A 26,034-nucleotide genomic window follows, 5' to 3' on the forward strand; every position below is an offset into this window, starting at 1 on the left:
GTCAAGTTTTGACATAGAACCCTTTCGGTACAGAACATAAACAGTCATGATAATGCATTTTGCATCATCACCTCATTGCTGACAGCCTTGAATAGCATGTGTCCTACTGTATGTTGCTGAGATATAAAATTAAAAGCAATCTGATATTGGTTATTATCTAACATAAGGACAGGAAGTGTTGGGAAGTGTGTGTAGTCACAGACATTAAGGGACATACTGTACGATGGGGCCAACAAATATCGCAGCTCTGCTTCTAGCTCCTACGCAACTTTGCAGTATTTTGTTTTTTGGTGTGTTAATTCTTACATTAGTAGCCCAGAATGTTTTTGTGTTATTACATACAGCCGGAAATAACTTTAGGATATCAGAGCGGCGGTAACTAACCAGCATTGCGACCAGGAATACGCCTTTTGCGAATTGGATTCTTTGTTCTTACCGCTCAGGGCAATTGAACTTACCCCAGAGGCTGCTCCAAGATGCCGCCGGCGGAGAAGAGGTATTCTAGTCCGACTCAGGAGGTGTGCACACCATCCACCGCTTCCGAGTATATTATTAGCTAATGTTCAGTCTATGGACAATAAAGTAGATGAGCTCAGGGTGAGGATCTCCTTCCAGAGAGACATCAGGGACTGTAACATACACTGTATCACAGAATCATGGCTCTCTCCCGATATACTGTCTCCATCCATAAAGCCAGCTGGGTTCTCAGTACATCCCGCAGACAAGAATAAAGAACTCTCCTGGAAGAAGAAAGGCGGTAGTGTATGTTTCATGATAACACACAGAAACTCAAGTCCTTTTGTTCACCCAACCTAGAATACCTCACAATCAAATGCCGACGAATGACCTCCCAAGAAAATGATCTTCGGTTATAGTCAAAGCCGTGTATATTCCGCATCAAGCAGATACCACGGTGGCCCTCAAGGAGCTACACTGGACTGTGTGCAAACTGTAAACCACATATCTACACAAACCAGATTTGAGGAAAACACTACCGAAGTACTATCAACACATTGACTGTGGTTCTCGTGCTGCTAAAACGCTCTATCACTGCTACTCCCCCTTCCGGGTTGCCTACAAGGCCTCCCTTCGGCAAATCAGATCACAACCCTATTTTGCTCCTCCCTTCCTATAAGCAGAAACTCAAACAGGATGTACCTGTGCTAAGGTCTATTCAACGCTGGTCTGACCAATCAGAATCCATGCTTCAAGATTGTTTTGATCACATGGACTGGGATATGTTCAGGGTAGCCTCAGAATAACATTGGCGTATACACAGACACGGTGACTGTCAGGAAGAGTATAGGCGATGTTGTTCCCACTGTGACTATTAAAACCTACCCAAACCAGAAACCGTGGATAGATGGCAGCATCCGGGCTAAACTGAAAGCGCAAACCACCTCATTTAACCATGGAAAGGTGACTGGGAATACGGTTGAATACCAACAGTGTAATTATTCCCTCTGTAAGGCAATCACACAGGCAAACCGTTAGTAAAGAGACAAAGTGGAGTCGCAATTCAACGGCTCAGACAAGGAGATGTATGTGGCAAGGTCTACAGACAATAACGGATTACGAAGGGAAAAACATCCATGTCACGGACACCGACGTCTTGCTCCCGGACAAGCTAAACACCTTTTTCGCCCACTCTGAGGATAACACAGTGCCACCGACGCGGCCCGCTACCAAGGACTGTGGGCTCTCGTTCTCCGTGCCCAACGTGAGTAAGACATTTAAGCATGTTTACAGACATATTCAATCTCTCCCTATCCCAGTCTGCTGTCCCCAATTGCTTCAAGATGTCCACCATTGTTCCTGTCCCTGAAAAATCAAAGGTAAATTACCTCAATTGCTTTGAGAGGCTAGTTAAGGATCATATCACCTCTTCCTTACCTGACACCCTAGACCCACTTCAATTTGCAATTGCAATCGCACTGCCCTATCCCATCTGGACAAGAGGAATACCTATGTAGGAATGCTGTTCATTGACTATAGCTCAGCCTTCAACACCATAGTACTCTCAGAGCTCATCATTAAGCTTGGAGCCCTGGGACTGAACCCCGCCCTGTGCAACTGGGTCCTGGACATCCTGATTGGACGCCCCCAGGTGTTGAAGGTAGAAAACAACACTGCCACTTCGCTAACCTCAGTTTACAGGGAGGAAGTGAAGGCCCTGGCGGAGTGGTGCCAGGAAATTAACCTCTCCCTCAACGTCAACAAAACGAAGAAGCTGATCGTGGACTTCAGGAAACAGCAGAGGGAGCACGCCCCTATCCACATCGATGGGACCGCAGTGGAGAATGTGAAAAGCTTCAGCTCCTCGGCGTACACGTCACTGACTATCTGAAATGGTCCAACTAAACAGACAGCGTGGTTTAGACGGTGCAACTGCACTTCTTCAAAGTACAGAGAGATCCTTGATGAAAACCTGCTCCAGAGTGCTCAGGACCTCAGACTAGTATCAAGGTTCACCTTCCAACAGGACAAAGACCCGAATCACACAGCCAAGACAACGCAGGAGTGGCTTCAGGACAAGTCTCTGAATGTCCTTGAGTGGCACAGCCAGAGCCCGGACTTGAACCTGATCTAACATCTCTGGACAGACCTGAAAATAGCTGTGCAGCAACGCTCCCCACCCAACCTGAGATAGCCTGAGAGGATCTGCAGAGAAGAATGTGAGAAGCTCCCCAAATACAGGTGCCAAGCTTTTAGTGTCATACGCAAGAAGACTCGAGGCTGTAATCGCTGCCAAAGGTGCTTCAACAAAGTAAAGGGTCAGAATAAGTAAAGGGTCAGAATACTTAAATGTCATATTTCCGTTTAAAAAAAAATCGAAATTAGCAAACATTTCTAAAAACCTATTTTTGCTTTGTCATTATGGTGTATTGTGTGAAGAGAAAAAAAAATGTGGAAAAAGTCAAAGAGTTTGAATAGTTTCCGAAGGCACTGTACTAGTGATGCACCGATATTACAGTTTTGGCCAATACCAATAACCGATATGTAAAATTTTAGCTGCCTTTTAAGCATGCCAGTACAGTTAAATAGTTAACACACACACAAACACACGGACGCAGCGGTCTAACGCACTGCATCTCAGTGCAAGAGGCGTCACTACAGTCCCCGGTTCGAATCCAGGCTGTATCACATCCAACCATGATTGGGAGTCCCATTGTGCGGCGCACAATTGGCCCAGCGTCGTCCGGCCGTCATTGTAAATAAGAATTTGTTCTTAACTGACTTACCTAGTTAAATAAAGGTTACACACACCAAGACATTATTTGTTGGCATGTACTTATGTCCCCATTACCAGTAAAACATAATCAAAACCTATTTCTGTTACTTACTTGCTCTGCTGTTTCGTTGTTCATTAGTTCAGTCGTTTCATTCTCAACCAGGATTCCTATGGAACGCCGTTTGGGTCTTTGCGTGTCAAAAAATATACTATTTAACACGATTTGACACGTCAAATAACACAATTTGACATGTCAAATAAGTTTGTTGATCAATCAGGACTTGAATATGACTGAACGTCACATAATAATCTTTTACGTAGTTATTACACATTGATTACACTATCACTCGTATTCCATATGTCACAACGATTCATCGATACGTATGCTATGATGCTGGTAAAGTTGTCTCGCGCACCTACAGTGCTGATCATTAAAAAAAGCTAGCTAGCCCATTGATGCAAACAATGTAGTTCTTCCCCAAAAACATAGCAAAACGACATAATTTGTTTCAGTAGCTATAGCTAGCTAGCTAACTATATTGCTAGGTGTCATCTAAATTAAGCCTAATTTATAAGACAGTTCTTATTTGATTAATGGTGGTCGGACCATCTATGTGAAGCTAGCCACAATAAGGATTAGACACAATAGCGGACTTTGCGGTTAGCCTTCAAAATAAAAGTATGGCATAATGCTACTATTTGTAATAATTTGCATCACTGTCAATTACATACTTTTATTCTGAAGGCAAACTGCAAATTCCACTATTGTACTTTAACAGTGTTAATGTATATTTTTTGACACGCAAAGACCCAAACGGTGTTCCATAGTATCTATGTCGTGAAGCTAATAGCAGTGACGCTATTACTGTGTAACTCCGGTAGGGCAACATCAGAAAAATAGCCCACTTGGTAGTGTGTACCGGTGTTCGACCAGTCAGCAAAAGCCAGCATCACCCATGACAGAGAACGGTTGATTGTCAAGGGCAATGAATTCCATTTTCTTGGCTTTAATGGATTTCGCCTTTGAGTTGTCTCACTGAAATGTTCTTACTCTTTCAAATGACTGCTCGACTTGTTGACTGCTTGATCCACACAGCAGACATTGTGGGCTAGGTTAACAATGCTTTGTTGCACGTGAAGCCCAACATTTTACGTGGCGTCATTATGTCCTGTACCTACGTTATATAGGTATGCATGGTAGCTTTGACATCGGTTTTTAACATTGCCGTTAAACTAAACATCGGGCCAACACCGATGTTGGCATTTTTAGCTAACATCGGCCGATTCCGATATGTTCACCAATATATCGCGCATCCCTACACTGTACATAGACATGGAATCACTGGCCACTTTAATAATGTTGGCATACTGCTTTACTCATTTCATATGTATATACTGTATTCTATTCGACTGTATTTTAGTCAATGCCACTCCAACATTGCTCGTCCTAATACTTTTATATTTCTTAATTCCATTATTTTACTTTAGATTTGTGTGTATTGTTGTGAATTGTTAGATACTACTGCACTGTTGGAGCTAGGAACACAAGCATTAACATCTGCTACATATGTGTATGTGACCAATAAAATTTGATTTGTATATTTAGAACTGCTTACCAGAGGCAATTTGAATCTTGCACCCGGACTCCAGCTGGATTCTCGTAATTTGTTCACCTCCTCTGCCTATGACTAAAATAAGAGGGAGAAGGAGGGGAGAAAAAAAGTGGGATGGGAGTGGAGAAAGTAGTTCAGGTAATGTGTCAGTTTGACAAAATAAATACATCCTTCAACATAACTCAAAATCAAGCATCCAAGGACAAAAACATCCCAAACCACATAACGTACCTCCCCATAACATGTACTTACTGAATCCAACCATTCTATCAGGCACTTTAAAGTCTTCTGTCAAAACAGCCCTAAATTACAAGAGGGTGGGGTGAAAAGAGACAAGATATATACTAAGCGTACAAAACATTACGAACACATGCTCTTTCCATGACAGACTGACCAGGTGAAAGCTATGATCCCTTATTGATGTCACTTGTTAAATCCACTTCAAATCAGTGTAGAGGAAGGGTAGGAGACAGGTTAAATTAAGATTTTTAAGCTTTGAGATAATTGAGACATGGATTGTGAATGTCTTCCATTTAGAGGGTGAATGGACAACAAAATATTTGGGGTATGGTAGTAGGTGCCAGGTGCACCGTTTTGACAAGTGATGCAACGCTGCTGGGTTTTTCACACAGCAGTTTCCCAGGTGTATCAAGAATGGTTCACCATCCAAAGAACATCCAGCCAACTTGACACAATTGTGGGAAGCAGTGTAGTCAACATGGGTCAGCATCCCTCGGGGGGGGGGGGGGGGGGGGGGGGGGGGCAACTCAATATTATTAAGATGTTCTTAATGTTTTGTACACATAAAAAAATGACCATTTAATATCTGTTTGTGGACAGTAGCAGTAGACGGATACAGTGTAGAAAGTCAATAAATGATTATGTTGCGCACCTACACTACAGGGCTATGGCTAACACTTATCTGCTGTTCCATCACTGTGATAGAACATATGAACTACAGATAATGTAAACGCTTGAGTAAATGAGGGATGCCAAGTATATTTTAGAAAGCAGGTGCTTCTACAGAGGTGAGGTTCCTGAGTGAATTAAACAATTAACATCCCATAAGATGCTATGCTCCCATAAGCTGACAATGCCCCCATCCACAGGGCACGAATGGAGCATGAATGGTCACTGAATGGTTTGATGGCCATGGCTTATATCGTTTTCATGCTCATCTCTGTCACCAGATCTCAACCTAATTGACCACTTATGGGAGATACTGTAGCGGCGCCTGGGACAGATCATGGAATTTATTGGTGTTGGTTCTTGGTGTCGCATCCCTCCAATAGATTTCCAGACACCTGTAGAATTTATGTCAAAGGGCATTGAAACTGTTTTGGCTCAAGGTGGCCCAACGCCCTATTAAGACACTTTATGTTGGTGTTTCCTTTATTTTGGCAGTTATCTACACAAATAATACTTTAGACTTCACTATATTTGCAAAGCAGAAGACGGTGAAGCTGTCCACAAATCATTATCTGGTCTAAGTACTTCAGCGCTATCCCGCTGGGGATCCAGTGCTGTGTATTTGGGTTGGATAGTGAGCTAAAATGAAGTGGAGGAGAGGGAGTAATCCCACAGATTGCTCAATCAATATGTATTTACTGTCTGTCAATACAGCGGGTAAATTGGTGCTGGCTACAGGCTTACCTTTGATGTACCATGGCTCCCAGCTGGTTACCTACTATGAGGGGAGGCGGGAAGAGCCAGCCGGAAAGGGAACCAGTGCCAGAGGGAGACACAGAGGAGGGAGAAAAATATATTAGTGAAGGTAACTTCGTTTTCTTCAAAAATATTTGAATACAAAATATAATAAGAAAAAATTACTGGCTGCACCCATGCCAAAGAGCCTGAAATGCGCTGCAATGGATGCCCTTTTATGGGTTCCAATTCAACTATTTTGTGTGTTTTTTGGAGCCGATAATAAAAGGTGCAACATGCAGAAATTGCTCCGCCATTTACTGGTTGCAAAAATTATAATAGTTTGCCTAATTTGTTTGTGACAAAACAAGCAGTCATTGCTTAGAGAATCAATGTACCGTCTAAACTGCTGTGATATATCTTTTCCATAACCAAAAACACTGTATTTTCAGCTGTTCAAACCTGGTGTACAAAACCAAAAGAAAAAGACAAAAACGAAACTTAACGGAAAGCATAGAAAAAGCACACATAGAACAGATCAACTGCTTCTTTGACTTACTTTCAACGAAGACATTAACTCTACATACAAAACTATGTGGACACCCCATCGAATTAGTGGATTCCGCTATTTCAGCCACACCCGTTGCTGACAGGTGTATACAATCCAGCACACAGCCATGCAATCTCCATAGACAAACATTGGCAGTAGAATGGCCTTCCTGAAGAGCTCAGTGACGTTCAACGTGGCACCTTCATAGGATGCCACCTTTCCAACAAGTCATTTCGTCAAATTTCTGCCCTGCTCGAGCTGCCCTTGTAAACTGTAAGAGCTGTTATTGTACATTGGAAAGGTCTAGGAGCAACAACATCATCTCAGCCGCAAAGTGGTAGACCACACAAGCTCATAGAACGGGCCCAATGAGTGCTGAAGCATGGAGAGCGTAAAAATAGTCTATCCTCGGTTGCAACACTCACTACCGAGTTCCAAACTGCCTCTGGAAGCAACGTCAGCACAAGAACTGTTCATAAGGAGTGTCATTAAATGGGTTTCCATTGCCGAGCAGCCACAAACACAAGCCTAAAGTCACCATGCGCAATGCCAAGCGTCGGCTGGAGTGGTGCAAAGCTCGCCGTCATTGGACTCTGAACCACGTTTTCTGGAGTGATGAATCACACTTCACCATCTGGCAGTTCAACGGACGAACCTGAGTTTGGCGGATGCCAGGAGAATGCTACCTGCCCCAATGTAGAGTGCCAAGTGTAAAGTTTGGTGGAGGAGGAATAATGATCTGGGGCTATTTTTCATGGTTCGGGTTAGGCCCCTTAGTTCCAGTGAAGGGAAATCTTAATGTTACAGCATACAATGATATTATAGACGATTCTCGGCTTCCAACTTTGTGGCAACAAAGGCCCTTTTCCGTTTCAGATTGACAATGCTCCAGTGCACAAAGTGAGGTCCATACAGAATTGGTTTGTCGTGATCAATGTGGAAGAACCTGACCCGCCTGCACAGAGCCCAGACCTCAACCCCATTGAACAACTTTGGGATGCATTGAAATGCCGACTGCGAGCCAGGCCCAGTCGCTCAACATTATTCACCGACCTCACTAATGCTCATGGCTGAATGAAAGCAAGTCCCCGAAGCAACGTTCCAACCCATATGAGTGGAGGCTGTTATAGCAGCAAAAGGGGGACCAACTCCATATCAATGTCCATGATTTTGGAATGAGATGTTTGACGAGCAGGTGTCCACATACTTTTGGTCATATAGATTATCTATAACTCACATTTCTATGCGAATTTGGACGGGTCATTCAAAAAGTTGAATATTGTAGCTTTTTTTGTAAATAATGATTACTATGACCGAAAAGAGCTTCTGGACATCAGAACAGCGATCAATCACTAACCACGATTTGGATGGTTTCTACTTCAACGAGTCGGCAGTGCAAGACATACTGCTCACCCTGGATCAGGCCCTAATCCCTGCAGGCACCCTGACAAAACTACATTGGCAAATAAATAATCTGCCTCTACCCTCTGTTCTATTGGCGAACTGAAGAACTGTAATATCCTATGTTTCTCGGAGACGTGGCTGACACGGATAATATACATACGTCAAGACCGTATTGCAGCATGGGGTCTTTGTTACAACTTCTTAGGGCTAGGCCCCTTTTTTCTCCACTTTCTGTCTGAATGACATGCCCAAAGTAAACTGCCTGTAGCTCAGGCACTGAAGCCAGGATATGCATATAATTGGAACCATTGGAAAGAAAACTCTTTGAAGTTTGTAGAAATGTTAAAATAATGTAGAATAATATAACACAATAGGAGTAGGAGTAGGAGAAAATCCAAAGAAAAACCAAACAAATGTTTTGAGAGAGACCATCCTTTTCGAATTGCAAGAGAACAGTCATATTGAAAATTAGCTCCCTGGATGCAATTCCTATGGCTTCCACAGGGTGTCAGCAGTCTATGATCAAGGTTTCAGCCCTGTGACTTTAACTTCTCTCGGATAGGGAGCAGCATTTTCACCTTTGGATGAAAAGTGTGCTCAGAGTAAACTGCCTCCTCAGTCCCAGATGCTAATATATGCATATTATTAGTAGTATTGGATAGAAAACACTCTGAAGTTTCTAAAACTGTTTGAATCATGTCTGTGACTAAAACAGAACGTATTTGGCAGGAAAAGCCCAGAGGACAAACCATTCAGATTCTTTTTTTTTGTTTGAGGTCACTTTTCAATGGGGTTTCATTGGGAATCTAGATTTCTAAGGGACCTTCCTGCAGTTCCTATCGCTTCCACTGGATGTCAAAAGTCTTTAGAAATTGGTTAAGGTTTTTCCTTTGAGAAATGAAGAAGTAGCCGCGTTCAGAATGAGGATCCAGTGAAGTGTACTGTTAGAGGCGCGTGACCAGAAAGCATGCTATACATTGTTTTCCTCCGGTATTGAACCCAAATCATCCCGTCTTCAATTTGATCGATTATTTACGTTGAAAAATACCTAAGGTTGTATTACAAAAGTAGTTTGAAATGTTTGGACAAAGCTTACAGGTAACTTTTGAGATATTTTGTAGTCACGTTGTGCAAGTTGTAAACGGTGTTTTTCTGGATCAAACGCGCCAAATAAATGGACATTTTGGATATATATCGACGGAATTAATCGAAAAAAAGGACCATTTGTGATGTTTAGGGGACATATTGGAGTGCCAACAGAAGAAGCTCGTCAAAGGTAAGGCATGAATTATATCTTTATTTCTGCGTTTTGTGTCGCGCCGGGAGGGTTGAAATATGATGGTCTGTGATTGTTAGCTGGGGTGCTATCATCAGATAATAGCATTGTTTGCTTTCGCCGTAAAGCATTTTTTAAAATCTGACACGTTGTCTGGATTCACAACAAGTGTAGCTTTAATTTGGTATATTGAATGTGTGATTTCATGAAAGTTTAATTTTTATAGTAATTTATTTGAATTTGGCGCTCTGCATTTTCACTGGATGTTGGCCAGGTGGGACGCTACCGTCCCACATATCCCAGAGAGGTTAAAAACAAATAAGAAATACAAGTGTTAGTAGAGGGACACAGTCTTGGAAAATCATGTTTGAGCGCGCCATGAAGACATCTGCTAAAATCGGTTTCCTACTGAACATACTTCTTTCCGAATTGAATATTATAGTTTGATTACATTTTAGGGTATCTGAGGTGTAAATATAAACTTAATTTGACTTGTTCAAACAGAGTTTAGGGGTAGATTTTCTGATTCCTTTCTCTACCTGATGAACGAGTGGATTACTCAAATCGATGGCGCCAACTAAACTGACTTAACCTGTCTAGGACTGGGGTGCCGCTAGCGGCACACCCCCCCCCCACATTCCCCCACATTCCACTGAAAAGGCAGAGCGCGAAATTCAAAAAATATATATTTTTAAATATTTAACTTTCACACATTAAAGTCCAATACAGCTAATGAAAGACACAGATCGTGTGAATCCAGCCAACATGTCCGATTGTTAAAATGTTTTACAGGGAAGACACAATATGTAAAGATATAAATCTATTAGCTAAACTCATTAGCATAAGACACCATCTTTTATTTGTCCACCAACACCAGTAGCTATCACCAATTCGGCTAAACTAAGATATTGATAGCCACTAACCAAGAAAAAAACTCATCAGATGACAGTCTGATAACATATTTATGGTATAGGATAGGTTTTGTTAGAAAAATGTGCATATTTCAGGTAGATGTCATAGTTTACAATTGCACCCACCGTCACAAATGGACTAGAATAAATATATAGAGCAACGTGTTTACCTAATTACTAATCATCAAACATTTCGTAAAAATACACAGCATACACTAATCGAAGGACACAGATCCTGTGAATACAGACAATTTCAGATTTTCTAAGTGTCTTACAGCGAAAACACAATAAATCGTTATATTAGCCTACCACATATGCAAACGTTACCAGAGCATTGATTCTAGCCAAAGAGAGCGATAACGTAAACATCGCCAAAATATATTAATTTTTTCACTAACCTTCTCAGAATTCTTCCGATGACACTCCTGTAACATCATATTACACAATCCATATACAGTTTGTTCGAAAATGTTTATATTTAGCCACCAAAATCATGGTTAGACAATGACAAAAGTTGCCCAGCTGGTCAGACAATGTCGTGCGCCATATTAGACAGTGATCTAGCCGTATACATAAATACTCATAAACGTGACTAAAAAATATAGGGTGGACAGCGATTGATAGACAATTTAATTCTTAATACAATCGAGGAATTACATTTTTTTAATTATCCTTACTTTTCAATACAGTTTGCGCCAAGCGAAGCTACGTCAAACAAGATGGCGTCCTAAGCGATTAACATTTCTCGACAGAAACACGATTTATCATAATAAATTGTTCCTACTTTGAGCTGTTCTTCCATCAGAATCTTGGGCAAAGAATCCTTTCTTGGGTCTAATCGTCTTTTGGTCGAAAGCTGTCCTCTTGCCATGTCGAAATGCCCATTGCGTTCGGCATGAACTGGAACCGTGCCCAGAGATTCACAGTGTCTCAGAAATAAATGTCCCAAAATCGCACTAAACGGAAATAAATTGCTATAAAACGGTTTAAATTAACTACCTTATGATGTTTTTAACTCCTATAACGAGTAGAAACATGACCGGAGAAATATAACTGGCTTCACTAGTGCTTGGAAAAAGTGCAGGTCGGTGTCCACCGCGCGCATGACGCATCTGGAAAAGAGTTCCTACCTACACGTGTTTTTGTTTTATAGGGGCTATGATTGCGCAATCGATACCATTCAAATCGTCATCACGTAAAGGCATCCAGGGGAAGACGTAAGCAGTGTCTGTATGCTCATAGCAATAACAGTGGCCTTTAAACTGACTCCAGATCAGGGGCCAAAATGTGTGAAATCTGACTCCATGTCAGGGAAATTGCTGTAGAATGAGTTCTGTTCCACTCAGAGACAAAATTTCAACGGCTATAGAAACCAGAAACTGTTTTCTATCCAATAATAATAATAATATGCATATTGTACGATCAAGAATTTAGTAGGAAGCCGTTTAAAAAATTACACGATTTACATAAATAGTGACAACAGCACCCCCTAGCCTCAACATATAAAGAAGGATTTTATATAACAAAATTACACTACATGTTTTAGCTGGGACCCTGTGGGTGACAAATCAGAGGAAGATTTTCAAAAAGTAAGTCAATATTTAAATGGTTATTTGTGAATGTATGAAACCTGCAGGCCTGTGTTTGCAGTAGATTGCAACACCGCCCCCTTTGGCAGTTCTATCTTGGCGGAAAATGTTATAGTTGACGATGGAGATTTCAGGGTTTTTGGTGGTTATCCTAAGCCAGAACTCAGACACGGCTAAGACATCCGGGTTGGCAGTGTGCTAAAGCAGTGAGTAAAACAAACTTAGGGAGTAGGCTTCTAATGTTAACATGCATGAAACCAAGGCTTTTACAGTTACAGAAGTCAACAAATGAGAGCACCTGGGGAGTGGGGCTAGGCACTGCAGGACCTGGATTAACCTCTACATCACCAGAGGAGAAGTAGGATAAGGGTACGGCTAAATGCTATACGAACTATCCGTCTAGCACGTTCGGAACAGAGAGTAAAAGGAGCAGGTTTCTGGGCTCGATAGCATAGATTCAAGGCATAGTGTACAGACAAAGGTAAGGTAGGATGTGAGTACATTGGAGGTAAACCTAGGCATTGAGTAATGATGAGAGAGATATAGTCTCTAGAGACGTTTAAACTAGGTGATGTCATCGCATATGTAGGAGGCGGAACAACATGGTTGGTTAAGGCATATTGAACAGGGCTATAGGCTCTACAGTGAAATAAGACAGTAATCACAAACCAGGACAGTAATGGACGAGGCATATTGATATTAGAGAGAGGCATGCGTAGCCAAGTGAACATATGGGTCTAGTGAGTGGTTGGGCTGACTGGGGATACGGCGATTCAGACAGTTAGCAGGCCAATGCTAACAAGCTAACACTTAGTAGGCCGGGGGTAAACAAGCTAGCAGTTATCAGACCGGGGCAGGCAAGCTAGTAGTTAGCAAACCGGGGTAGGGTTCCAGGTAGCTCTAGGTAGCTAGCAGGCCTAGCAGGTTAGCAGAATGGGCCTTCAACGGCCGTCGCGCCTGAGGGGCCTGTTTGAGTCCTCGGGCAGATTATGTCGGTATTCCAGTCGTAGAGGATCGGCAGGGTTCCGTGCCCCGTACCGGCAGTAGAAGGGGTCCGGATATTGTAGCCCAGGAGTGGGCTTCGGTGGTAGCACAGGAGCCCTGGCCGGGCTAGCTTCAGGCCAGTTGGTTCTTGCTCCGGGATGGAAACGCTAGCCAGGAGTGGTCACCCGGGATTGCGGTTAGCTAGTTGAAGATCCAGAAGAAAATGTTCCGAGTTTGCGGTAGGAATCCGGGTATATGGAGAGAAATAGGTCCGTTAAGCTCTGGTTTGAGTCACGTTGTTCGAACTGGCGAGAGCTTTCCAAGCTAAAGGTTAGCTGATGAACGCTAGCAATGGTTTGCTAACTGATAGCTGGTAGGTAGTTAGCTGGCTAGCTTCAGTTGAGGGATTCCAGATCCAAAGTAAATAGAAATACTTTAGAAAAAAGCAGATCCACGCCACATTGGGTGAGGCGGGTTGCAGGAGAGTATTTAGAAGTTGAGGTTTTTGAAAATATTTTTAAAAGATATGCGAAGAAAAATACACTGCTCAAAAAAATAAAGGGAACACTTAAACAACACAATGTAACTCCAAGTCAATCACACTTCTGTGAAATCAAACTGTCCACTTAGGAAGCAACACTGATTGACAATAAATTTCACATGCTGTTGTGCAAATGGAATAGACAAAAGGTGGAAATTATAGGCAATTAGCAAGACACCCCCAATAAAGGAGTGGTTCTGCAGGTGGTGACCACAGACCACTTCTCAGTTCCTATGCTTCCTGGCTGATGTTTTGGTCACTTTTGAATGCTGGCGGTGCTTTCACTCTAGTGGTAGCATGAGACGGAGTCTACAACCCACACAAGTGGCTCAGGTAGTGCAGCTCATCCTGGATGGCACATCAATGCGAGCTGTGGCAAGAAGGTTTGCTGTGTCTGTCAGCGTAGTGTCCAGAGCAGGGAGGCGCTACCAGGAGACAGGCCAGTACATCAGGAGACGTAGTACATCAGGAGACGTGGAGGAGGCCGCAGGAGGGCAACAACCCAGCAGCCGGACCGCTACCTCCGCCTTTGTGCAAGGAGGAGCACTGCCAGAGCCCTGCAAAATGACCTCCAGCAGGCCATCTTGAAAACAATCGCTTGGCATGTTTTCGCTGTAATAGCTACAGTAAATCAGACAGTGCAGTTAGATTAACAAGAATTTAATTTCAATGTCCGTACTGTGAGATGCCTAAGACAGCGCTACAGGGAGACAGGACATACAGCTGATCGTCCTCGCAGTGGCAGACCACGTGTAACAACACCTGCACAGGATTGGTACATCCGAACACCACACATGCGGGACAGATACAGGATGGCAACAACTGCCCGAGAAACACTAGGAATGCACAATCCCTCCATCAGTGCTCACATTGTCCGCAATAGGCTGAGAGAGGCTGGACTGAGGGCTTGTAGGCCTGTTGTAAAGCAGTGTGCGGTGTGTCACTGCATCTTCGGACTGAGCTTGTTGTCATTGCAGGCAATCTCAACGCTGTGCGTTACAGGGAAGACATCCTCCTCCCTCATGTGGTACCCTTCCTGCAGGCTCATCTTGACATGACCCTCCAGCATAACAATGCCACCAGCCATACTGCTCGTTCTGTGCGTGATTTCCTGCAAGACAGGAATGTCAGTGTTCTGCCATGGCCAGTGAAGAGCCCGGATCTCAATCCCATTGAGCACGTCTGGGACCTGTTGGATCGGAGGGTGAGGGCTAAGGCCATTCCCCCCAGAAATGTCCGGGAACTTGCAGGTGCCTTGGTGGAAGAGTGGGGTAACATCTCACAGCAAGAAATGGCAAATCTGGTGCAGTTTCATGCAGCTGGTGGCCACACCAGATACTGACTGTTACTTTTGATTTTGACCCCAGCCTTTGTTTAGGGACACATTACATTTCTGTTAGTCACATGTCTGTGGAACTTGTTCAGTTTATGTCTGTCTCAGTTGTTGAATATTGTTATGTTCATACAAATATTTACACGTTAAGATTGCTGAAAAATAAACGCAGTTGACAGTGAGAGGACGTTTATTTTTAATCTGGAGTTTACATCTCTCATATATAGGACAAACTTTCTTTTTTGACCATCTGTTTTTCCATCGGTTATTCAAAGTGTTTCTATGGGCTAATAACATTAAAGTATATATATTTTTTTATACCTAAAGGGGTCTTAAAATTCCAAAGTAAATATCTAAATGATCCGAGATTTCAACCCCCTCCCCCCCACAGTGCATTGACGATGTCGTCCCCACGGTGACAGTACGTACATATCCCAACCAGAATTAGCTTTTGTTGAATAAAACATGTAATACATAACAAATCTGTAATCACAAGCAACTAATATATTTCATATCTTTTAATTGGCAAAATATATTCTAATTGGTCAGACATTTTGTTTTTACATAGAGTGTGACACTATTAGAAGACTATCCGTAGCTGATGGGAACTTTTACAGTAGGTGCCTCACAAGAAAGGTGGCTTAGACCTAAGAGATTTATGGAGGATTTCCATTGTAGCAAACCAGCAGTCATGGATTTCAAATTTTACATTTTCTTCTCTCTCCGACAGACAATACACAGACAGTAATCCAGTCGGGTATCATTGGCTACAGTCAGCTCCAGTAGGACCACATTTAAACAGTATTTAATCTTCCCACTCAGTATGGATCTTCCCACGATGAGCCTGGCAGGCCCTCAAAATGGACAAATAAAAAGAAGTGACTTAGAGGAGCAGCGGGATAGTGCCATCATAGCAAACAATGGCATTTGTCACTCAAATCCAACTTTCCTTAGCTTGGCTTTTTAAGACTGTACGCTTTTCCATCGCCGCAGGATAGGGCATCCAGTGCAGGAGAACTGGCCAACTCTTATACCCTTTTCACACTGTCATGCAGTCCTGAACCATACTGTGCTGGCTCTGATATTTTCTTTTCACATTGTCCTGGTTACAGCAATGATGGTGCATGCGTAACGAGGCCAGCGCAGAACAGCTTGGCTCAGCTCAGTAGTGTCAAAACGCTGATTGTTTGGGATCTCAAAAACAAATCTCTACCCCTTTCCTATGGTCCATTCGACAACTCCCATATGTTTTCAGTCTCAATGTCCTTTGTATTAAGATTAAATTGATGAAAGTGTCTCTAAACTGTTCCCCTTATCATCTTCGTACCTAGCTTAGATTGGGTTGTGGATGAATGGATTTGTGATTTAGAAAATAAAAAAACTGTAATATTGAATAAATACCTTTGGATCCTGACAGATTACCAGGGTCCAAAGGTAGCAAATTGCTACCTTGCTACATTGGAATAATATTCAAATCTATTTTTCATGTACATAAAAAGGGTTGCACATTTTGGGGAATATTCAGAGGTGGAATTGAACTTTAATTAAATGAGTTAACTCTCCACATGGGATGCTTTCACTAAACAACAAAATAAAATATTGAATGATCCCCAATGAACCATCGCATCTCCCAAAAACGTTTTCAACATGCATCTGTAAAATGATGTCTAGAAACTAAAGCTTTGGTTTTCTTTTCAGGCTTCCATGTCTTCTCCCTGGACCTCCTCAATGTCCACCTCTTGAACATCAGACTCTGGGGCCTCATCTCACTGTCACTTTCCAACCTTGTTGAGGATAGCTCGCTGTCAGGCTCAAAAAGCCTCAAATTTGCCCAGATGGCCACCAATTTTTCAACCCTTGTATTGATCAGCCTGTTGCGTGCTTTGTTGTGTGTGTTCCCAAACAAGGACCAGTTGCGCTCTGAGGCGGCTGATGTTGGTGGGATTTGGCGGCTGATGGAGGCAACTGGGGAAAGAGCCTCAGATCCACAAAGTCCCTTCCACCAGGTGGCTGATGGATATGTTGGCACGACTGCCATATTGCATCTCCATCCCAAAGCCCTTGCTTGGAAGTGTACTTCGCCAGACTGCCAAGAACCTTGACCTCATCCATGCCAAGGTGGCGAGACACAGTAGTGATGGCACTATAGGCCTTGTTGATCTCAGGACCAGACAGGATGATCTTGCCAGCATACTTGGGGTCCAACATGTACGCTGCGGCATGTATGGGCTTCAGGCAGAAGTCTTCTCGCTTTTTGACGTATTTCAGAACTGCAGTTTCCTTTGCTTGGGGCAACAATTTACAGATTTCTTCTCTTACATCTGCAAGCAGAGTCTGAACATCAGACAGGATGGCATTGTCTCCCTCAATCTGTGCAATGGCTACTGCTATAGGTTTCAGGAGTTTCAGGCTGCTTACCACTCTCTCCCAAAATACATCATCCAGGAGGATCCTCTTGATGGGGCTGTCCATATCGGTAGACTGTGATATGGCAATTTCTTGGAGAGACACATTCCCCTCCAGGAGACTGTCAAACATGATGACAACACCACCCCAACGGGTGTTGCTGGAAAGCTTCAATGTGGTGCTCTTATTCTTCTCACTTTGCTTGGTGAGGTAGATTGCCCTTCACATACCTAACCATTTCCTTGGCTCTCTTGTAGAGTGTATCCATTGTTTTCAGTGCCATGATGTCCTTGAGGAGCAGATTCAATGCATGAGCAGCACAGCCAATGGGTGTAATGTGAGGGTAGGACTCCTCCACTTTAGACCAAGCAGCCTTCATGTTCGCAGCATTGTCCGTCACCAGTGCAAATACCTTCTGTGGTCCAAGGTCAATGATGACTGCCTTCAGCTCATCTGCAATGTAGAGACCGGTGTGTCTGTTGTCCCTTGTGTCTGTGCTCTTGTAGAATACTGGTTGAGGGGTGGAGATGATGTAGTTAGTTATTCCTTGCCCACGAACATTCAACCACCCATCAGAGATGATTGCAATAGAGTCTGCTTTCTCTATGATTTTCTTGACCTTCACTTGACCTCTGCATCCAGCAAATGAGTAGATAAAGCATGTCTGGTTGGTGATTAATCATTCATGGACTCGTTTCAAGGCAACAAAAAAAAATATGAAATTGTGAAAACCTCAGGAAACTATTCCTTTAAATCGCCGGCAAGAGAAGAATGAAATGGCTAATAGCAACCAGCTTACCTCCGTCTTCCACCGATCGCTTCTGGTCTCCGTAGCCATACATGGAGGGGTCTACAATAGGTGGGGAACTGTTTAGGTGTGAAATCTGCTCAATCCTATTTTTTTCTGTCATCTGAAATGTGAGGAAAATAATAATTACTTCACAGATTTTCTATACAACAGTTCATCCATCCATTGTATTCATTGTTGTTACAATCTGAGAAACATTTCACCCAAAAATTGCTTTTTACATTTATCAAAATTGCCAGTCCTATGACCACTAAAGCCCATTCATACGCTACCTTTAGTGACAATAGTATCTTCTGGCCAGGGAAGTTTTGTTAAGAGCTCCGACGCTTGTTCTGAACATTAAAACGCATTGCTTGCGGTACGGTTTTGGAAACATAAGGAACGTATCGTTCATATCAGCAAGAAATTATTTTCAAAAAACAAATTACTACACATCTTTATATGGTTAGGGTTCCCACACAGCCATATGTCCATGTTACAGTGCTTGTTTATGGAAAACAGACAGAAGACCCCTGCACATCGACTTGGTACTGGTACCTTGTGTATATAGCCAAGTTATTTTCACTCATTTTGTATTTATTATTATGAGTTATTACTTTTCTATTATTTCTCCATTTTCTCTCTCTCTCTGCATCATTGGGAAGGGACCGTAGGCATGCATTTCACTGTTTGTAAACAAAAGATGTAGACTAAGCATGTGACAAATAACATTTGATTTGATCGCAGGTTTTAAGCGACTGGGCAGATAGGGTGAAAATGAAATGAGATTGATCTGTCAATATTTTCCATATCAGACACACAGCTGGATGGGCATATGTTCGTTTATGTGTGCGGTACACATCCCCACTAAGGGATGAGCCTACGGCAGGTATAAAGCTGAGTGTGCTAGCTAAACTAACCCCCTCCCAGCCCTAAAGTAAGGAGCAGGCTGAGTTAATAGCATATTAGACAGGCCTCCCCCTGGCCAGAACCCAATGGGCCAGGGGACGAAGGGTGGGACGGCACCAAGTCTAGCTATTCCTTCATCATTTACAGACCAGAGATAATAATACAACAGGCAGAAAACAACTGGAGAATCAGAGTGGGCTTGTCTGAAATGCAGTGTGTCATGTAACAGCCCAGCTAAGTAAAGGCTACACTGTCCATGTTACAGTGCTTTTTTATGGAAAACAGAAGCGTACATGCACTAATTAGCCATCGGCGTCTCAAGAAGACCTGTGTGTAAAGGGAAGACTGACGCCACAAACGTCTTGTCGCTGAAAAATACTGTTGGCTGCAACTACGTTTAGGTGGAGTATTTGTCTGTTTTGAATGCCAGAGCCAATTTGCCTCTATACAGAACATGTAAGGTCCTTGGACTATAAGGAGTAATGTTAGGCCCATTTTGTTCATTATTGGGCTATATGACCACGTCAGGCAATTGCAATATGTTGGTCAAAAGCACTTATACCATGAGAGCTAGAGTTATTATCTGCTGAACAACACAACAAGGCTGACTCATCGGCAACTGAAATGTCTAATCCAAATAGCCTAACCTTGAGAAATCAAATGACAAAGTTTTAAAAAATTAAAATGTGCAACACTGTATAGAATCATTTTCTGTTGATCTTATTCACCGTCACGTGCTTTAAAATACATGGGGACGTTGTAAGTGTAAAGGATTTAATAATGTATCATCTGAGCATTGAGCAGCCAATGGAGCCATGCAGTTCTACCATTCCCCTTCCAAAAAACGTATTGTCGACACTTGAGGTGATTTTGAATCTTTCAGAGACCGAGTTGTTATCACATCTATCCATGAGTTTTGGGGCCAAAGAGCTAGTTAGTGAGCATTCTGTCAAACAATGTGATAGATGGTTCAATCAAACAAATCACATATATTTTGCATGAGGGAGCATTGTAATATCTAAGTTTACCCAAAACCTTTATGTAGCACAAATAGGCATATTAGCTATGGTATCTAGTGAAAAATCATAATATAGTACTAAGGTGTTAGGTGACGCGATAAACAATGGACGCTATGCGAGAATTCTACAAAAATAACTGCAGTAATCAAATCAATTTTCACTAAATGTCAATAATATTGTCGTCAAAATACATAAATCATTTGAAAACATAAATGTGGGAGTTGTCTAAAAATCCCAATACTGTACGTTATGATATTTACGCAATATGAGCCCAAATTTAAATCAAGTGTCATGCTTAAAACGTTCAATTCTTTGGGACAGCCCTTTTTCTGAATCTGTGAAATCGGTGTGTTCATATTTGCTCTTTGCGAATGGTATTCTTCACTATACCAGAGTAAGATTGATGTGACATTGTCTTGCCAACAAGTATTGGAAAGTCCTGAGGGTGTTTTACAGTTATCAAATGTACTTGGGACTGAAATATAAGGTTCATCGTTTTTCCTTCGCGTCGGTCATTCAGATGTTCTCAGAGACACTGAAAAAACATAGCAGGTTACAAAGTAGAGCTTCGTAGGTACATTTTGCTGATGGGTTGTCAGGGATTGGTCCAAATTCACCATTCGCTACCCCCATTTCCATGACCTGTGCTAGCTTGCTAGCTGTGTGGGACAGCCTGATACCGTTCACTGAGGCAACGAGCCGGGCGAGAGGCTGTAACGTGCCATTGCGGCTGTATTGTACCAAAAGCAATTTTTGTGACTGATGATTTTATTCCTTCAATTAAAAACTACAATAACACAGTGGCTACAGCCAATACAATCAATAAAAACATAGCTAAATATCAGTGAATTGAAAATGTGTCCTAACAATCTTTCTGTGCAGCTGGCTCGCAGCAGCTCACCAACTGTCTCCTATCGGAAATGGTTGAGTTTATCCTCCCATCACCAATGTAACGCATCAACACCAAAAAATACATTACAATGTAACCCAACTCAGATGTAGGCCTACCTTAAACTGTGTTACAGTTTAGTCTTAGTGAGAAGTGTGTGTCTGTGCTAGCCTAACACAGACATACCCAGCCTATGTGTGATGTGCTGTGTGTTAGAGATGCACGATATATCAGTGAACATATCGGAATCGGACGATAAAAGCTCAAAATGCCAACATCGGTATCGGCTGATGTCTAGTTTAACGCCCGATGTGCAAAACCGATGTCAAAGCTGACGTGCATACCTGTATAACGAAGGTACATGACGTAATGACGCCACATACAATTTTGCTCTATACGTGCAACACAGCATTCCTAAACTAGCCCACAATGTCTGCTGTGTGGATCCAGCAGTCAACAAGTCAAGCAGTCATTTGAAAGAGTAAGAACATTTCAGAGACGACTGAAAGGCGAAATCCATTAAAGCCAAGATAATGGAATTCATTGCCCTTGACAATCAACCGCTTTCTGTTGTGGGTGATGTTGGCTTTCGCTGACTGGTCGAGCACTGGTACACACTACCAAGTGCGCTATTTTTCAGATGTTGCCCTACCGGAGATACACAGTAATAGCGTCACTGCTATTAGCTTCACGACATGCATACTATGGAACGCAGTTTGGGTCTTTGCATGTCAAAAAAGATACAGTAGCACTGTCAAAGCTGTACAAAACAGGTCAGCAAACACCAGCCACGAACGATGTGTTTGCAATACCGAATTGGTAATAAAGCATAATTTGTTCGACCACAACTTCTGGGGTAGCTAGCTTTAGCTTGGTACCTAGCTAGCACCAATACAACCAGCCTGAAAACAATGACCAGTAGAAACTGCAGTCATTTTCATTCTTCTTAGCAATGATTTAGGAAATTGAACTTCAGTTCATGAAAATAAATAGCTATAGCTAACTATAGCTACTGAAACAGATTATGTATTTTTTCTATGTTTTTGGGGAAGAACATTGCTTGCATCCATGAGCTAGCTACCTTTTTTATTTTTATGGCCAGCACTGTAGGTGTGCGAGACAACTTTACCAGCATCATAGCACACGTATCGATGAATCGTTGAGACATATGAAATACAAGTGATAGTGTAATCAATGTGTAATAACTACTTAAAAAAATTAATGAACGTGTTAAATTATTATGTGACGTGCAGTCCTATTCAGGTCCTGATTGGTCTACAAACCTATTTGACAAGTCAAAGTCAAGTCAACACAGCAAGTAAGTGAAAGAAATAGGTTTTGATTGCGTTTTACTGGTAATGGGGACATAAGTAAATGCCAACAAAATAACTTTTTGGTCAGTGTGGTGTGTGTAACCTTTATTTAACTAGGCAAGTCAGTTAAGAACAAATTCTTATTTACAATGACGGCCTACCCCAGCCAAACCCGGACGACGCTGGGCGAATTGTGCACCGCCCTATGGGACTCCCAATCATGGCCGGACATGATACAGCCTGGATTCGAACCAGGGACTGTAGTGACACCTGCTGCACAGATGCAGTGCCTTAGACCGCTTCATCCATGTGTGTGTGTTAACTATTTAACTGTACTAGAATGCTTAAAAGGCCACTAAAATGTTTAATATCGGTTATCGGTATCAGTTCTTTTGGCAAGGAAAATATCAGATATCGGCCAAAAATGTTATATCGGTTCATCACTAGTGTGTGTGGGGATGCTGAGAAGTGTGTTTCTGTGTTAGACTCTGTGTGTGTAGGTGGCACAGGCACAGGGTTGGGCGTATTATTTTGCACTCGAGGCCTAATCAGTTGGCCTACTGAATGCAACATTACTGTGATATATACCGCCTAACAGTTACTAATTGGTAAATAGTATCCCTGCTTTTTGTTCATGATTATGTAATCTCAATTATATGTCCTCCATTACCATCTCAGGTGCGTGCGCAGGCTGCACCTTACTCCTCAGTATAAACTTGCAGTTCCGCATAAAACAGCAATACTTAATTCAATTCCATACAAACTAATTAGCATAATATGTATCTAATTTGCATAAAGCAGTATACAAAGTTGTATTCTAATTTCATAAATTGTTTCAAATTGTTACCCACTCTGTTTTTCATCAACCATGAAGATTTGTTAATATGACCACCCTACTTTAAATTATTGGGCTTACATTTACATTACATTTAAGTCATTTAGCAGACGCTCTTATCCAGAGCGACTTACAAGTACATACATTCATACTTTTTTTGTACTGGCCCCCCGTGGGAATCGAACCCACAACCCTGGCGTTGCAAGCGCCATGCTCTACCAACTGAGCTACACGGGACAATGTTAAGATCTTAAATGACTGAAATGACATATTCCGTACTGCCTAATTAGTAGCCACCCCATCTGAAGTGCCTCTTGCATAATATAGCGTTTTAATCTTTTTTTTGGGGGGGGGGGGGGGGGGTGTCATCTCTGTGTTCTACAGCAATTGTGACTACCCGATCTTGTGTTATTGGACAAAAAGTGTTGAATTTAAGAATCCAGACAGGTTATTTGGTGCTTTATTGACAAGGGATTAACATTGACCTGTCCTTTTCCGATCAATTTAAAATAAGATCTCTCAGATTTGGTAATCCTATCCTCATGAAATAAAATGTTCTGTGTTCCTGGGAAGCTTCTCTATAACATGGAATACAAAGTATAACACCAGAACCACAGTTTCATTTTGTCCTCTAAAACAGTGTTTTAATGGGTCGTAGAATAATTATGTTTCTAATGTTCTTCTTTTTTCATAAAAAAAAATACTCCAATCTGAACTATTTAAACCATATTGAAGTGTAGAAATTATAATTAAATTAATCTCTGAACAATTTTTCTTCAATCACAGTATTTTCAATATATAATATATTTTTGTTTGATTTGTCTCAAACCAGTGAGTTTATTAACATTCCTCAAGAACATGAACAAAATGTAATTGCTGACAGTGAAAGAGGTGGGAATGTTGTTCCTTTGTCATATAATTGCTACATTTACTATAAATATAGCATCCAAAATAGTTTTCCAGATTGAATTTTGGCGATGCAATATTGGTTCAAGACTGATACAACCTGGTTCAATTTGGGTCAGGAATCTAACACCCTAATACTAGTGACAATCTACCCTTACCTGCTCTTTAATCGGGTTCCTAACTAGACACACCCGCACAGTGCATAATATGGTGCTTGCCAGTTACATAATGGAGCCTACTTACATGGGGGACAATTGACTCAATGATGTTTACAACTGGGAAACAATATGGATAACTGGGAAACAATATGGATAACTATCTGTTTAAAAACGTGTGGGTGTGTTTGGAATCTTTGCCTACTTGTCACTGATTGTTATGGGTTTGAGAGCACGGCCACACAGTTCAACCCCAGAACTTCAGTGACTGAACAACAAGTTGCATATGGACACGTGTGGAAAACGTAGCTAGCTACTGTAGTGATCTTAACATAAATTAACTTGAAGACTTCGTGGTAACAACACGGTAAACTACATAAAAACATAGTTTCCAGTCGTGACCTGTTGCAGCCAAAATGAACACGCGCGAGTAGTCATTGCAAACTCGAAGCTATTGTGGTTGTCAACTAGCTTAGAATGTTAGCTAGCTGGCTAGGTCGCTGGCTAGTGTTTTTCATGAACACATAGCACAAGCTGCAGAGGTGGGCGAGTTAAAATAAAAGTTATTTATCGTCGTTTAAAAGGCCTAGCTCAACCTCAGTTGGTTCCTTTGCGAATTCCTCTACTCCTATTACCTGTCGGGCCCGATGTAAAGCTTGGGCGAAGCCGTCAGCTTTCATTCCGGACTGAGAAACGGAGGCCTGTCCCTGCACCAACTCCGCCATCATCATCTCCACCCAGACCTCTCGGTTGTAAATAGTTACCACAGCCACAAAGTCAGAATTGGCTATTTAATTAAAATAAATTGCACTTTTGTCTTAATTTATGGTTAGGCACAAGTTTATCAGTTGGGTTAATGTTAGGTTTATAATCAGATTGTGGAAACAGGTGGGGTTTAGCTATAATTATGACTTTGTAGCTGTGATAACTAGTGACGGTCAGACTGCTCAGTTGTTGGACGCGTTCGAGTAAATCACTTTTGTCAGGGCTGCAGTACAAACACTTAAGACACACCCTCGTCCACTTACCCTAGCCTTATGCCCTTGGGGGAATCCCCGTCGCCGTCTTGGCCGGCGGTCCAAATGATTAGCCAAGCAAAGGAAGTTTGCAACCTAAGCCCTCGTTCTTAGTCGGTTTTGTGAGTGTACAATTATGTTAACTCAGGGGCCAGAAACTCCCCATAATCCGCTAATAAAAGTCCCTAATTTAAAAACAACATCACTGTAGAAGTCAACATACACGTGTAAGTAAGAACGAATACAAATAAGTTAGAAACTGTGCTATTGATGCACATGACGGCACAAACGTCTCGTTAAAAAGTACATATGTTTTTGTTTGGTAATCTTTTGGAAATTGTAGAAGTTCCAGCTAGGCAGACTAACTTTAGTTAACTAATTAATTTGCTGGCTATCATAGTGTAGGCTTATATTAAATGATATATTTAATATAAGTAGACATGCACTCATAATTGACTGTAGCTCATATAAAGCACTCACAAACTACCGGTGGCTGAAAACATAATCACGGGATGAACGAGTGACGAATTTCCGGCCAAGGCTGGTCTGGAAATTGTCTGATTTGCGCCTACTGCATGAACTTCACATAAATCATGTGATCAAAGGTCATGGCGTTTTGACTGCAGCCGACTGTAATGGTGCGTTCATGACAACTGGGAACTGTGAAAAATACGAGGTCAGATCATGACGTTAGTGAAATTAATGTCGGAACTCTAGAAAGA

The 26,034-nt window shown here is 42.0% G+C and overlaps 1 protein-coding gene across 2 annotated transcripts in view; it reads right to left on the minus strand.

Annotated features, from left to right (window-relative positions):
* Positions 1-25,789, minus strand: part of LOC129853976 (far upstream element-binding protein 3-like) — a 91,932-nt gene extending 66,143 nt beyond the window's left edge. The window contains exons 1-5 of one of the 2 annotated variants that reach the window (XM_055920550.1): positions 25,325-25,789; positions 18,283-18,394; positions 6,499-6,532; positions 5,098-5,147; positions 4,849-4,920 (exon numbers count right to left, since the gene is read on the minus strand). In XM_055920550.1, the coding sequence (XP_055776525.1) occupies positions 4,849-4,920; positions 5,098-5,147; positions 6,499-6,532; positions 18,283-18,394 (268 nt within the window). In that variant the 5' untranslated portion in view covers positions 25,325-25,789. Of the gene's footprint in view, positions 1-4,848; positions 4,921-5,097; positions 5,148-6,498; positions 6,533-18,282; positions 18,395-24,931; positions 25,056-25,324 lie in introns of those variants that run through there. The other variant, XM_055920549.1, reaches the window with a different exon arrangement.
* Between the last annotated feature and the right edge of the window lie 245 nt (positions 25,790-26,034).

Source organism: Salvelinus fontinalis, chromosome 4, assembly GCF_029448725.1.
Source record: "Salvelinus fontinalis isolate EN_2023a chromosome 4, ASM2944872v1, whole genome shotgun sequence".
Taxonomy (NCBI): Eukaryota; Metazoa; Chordata; class Actinopteri; order Salmoniformes; family Salmonidae; genus Salvelinus; species Salvelinus fontinalis.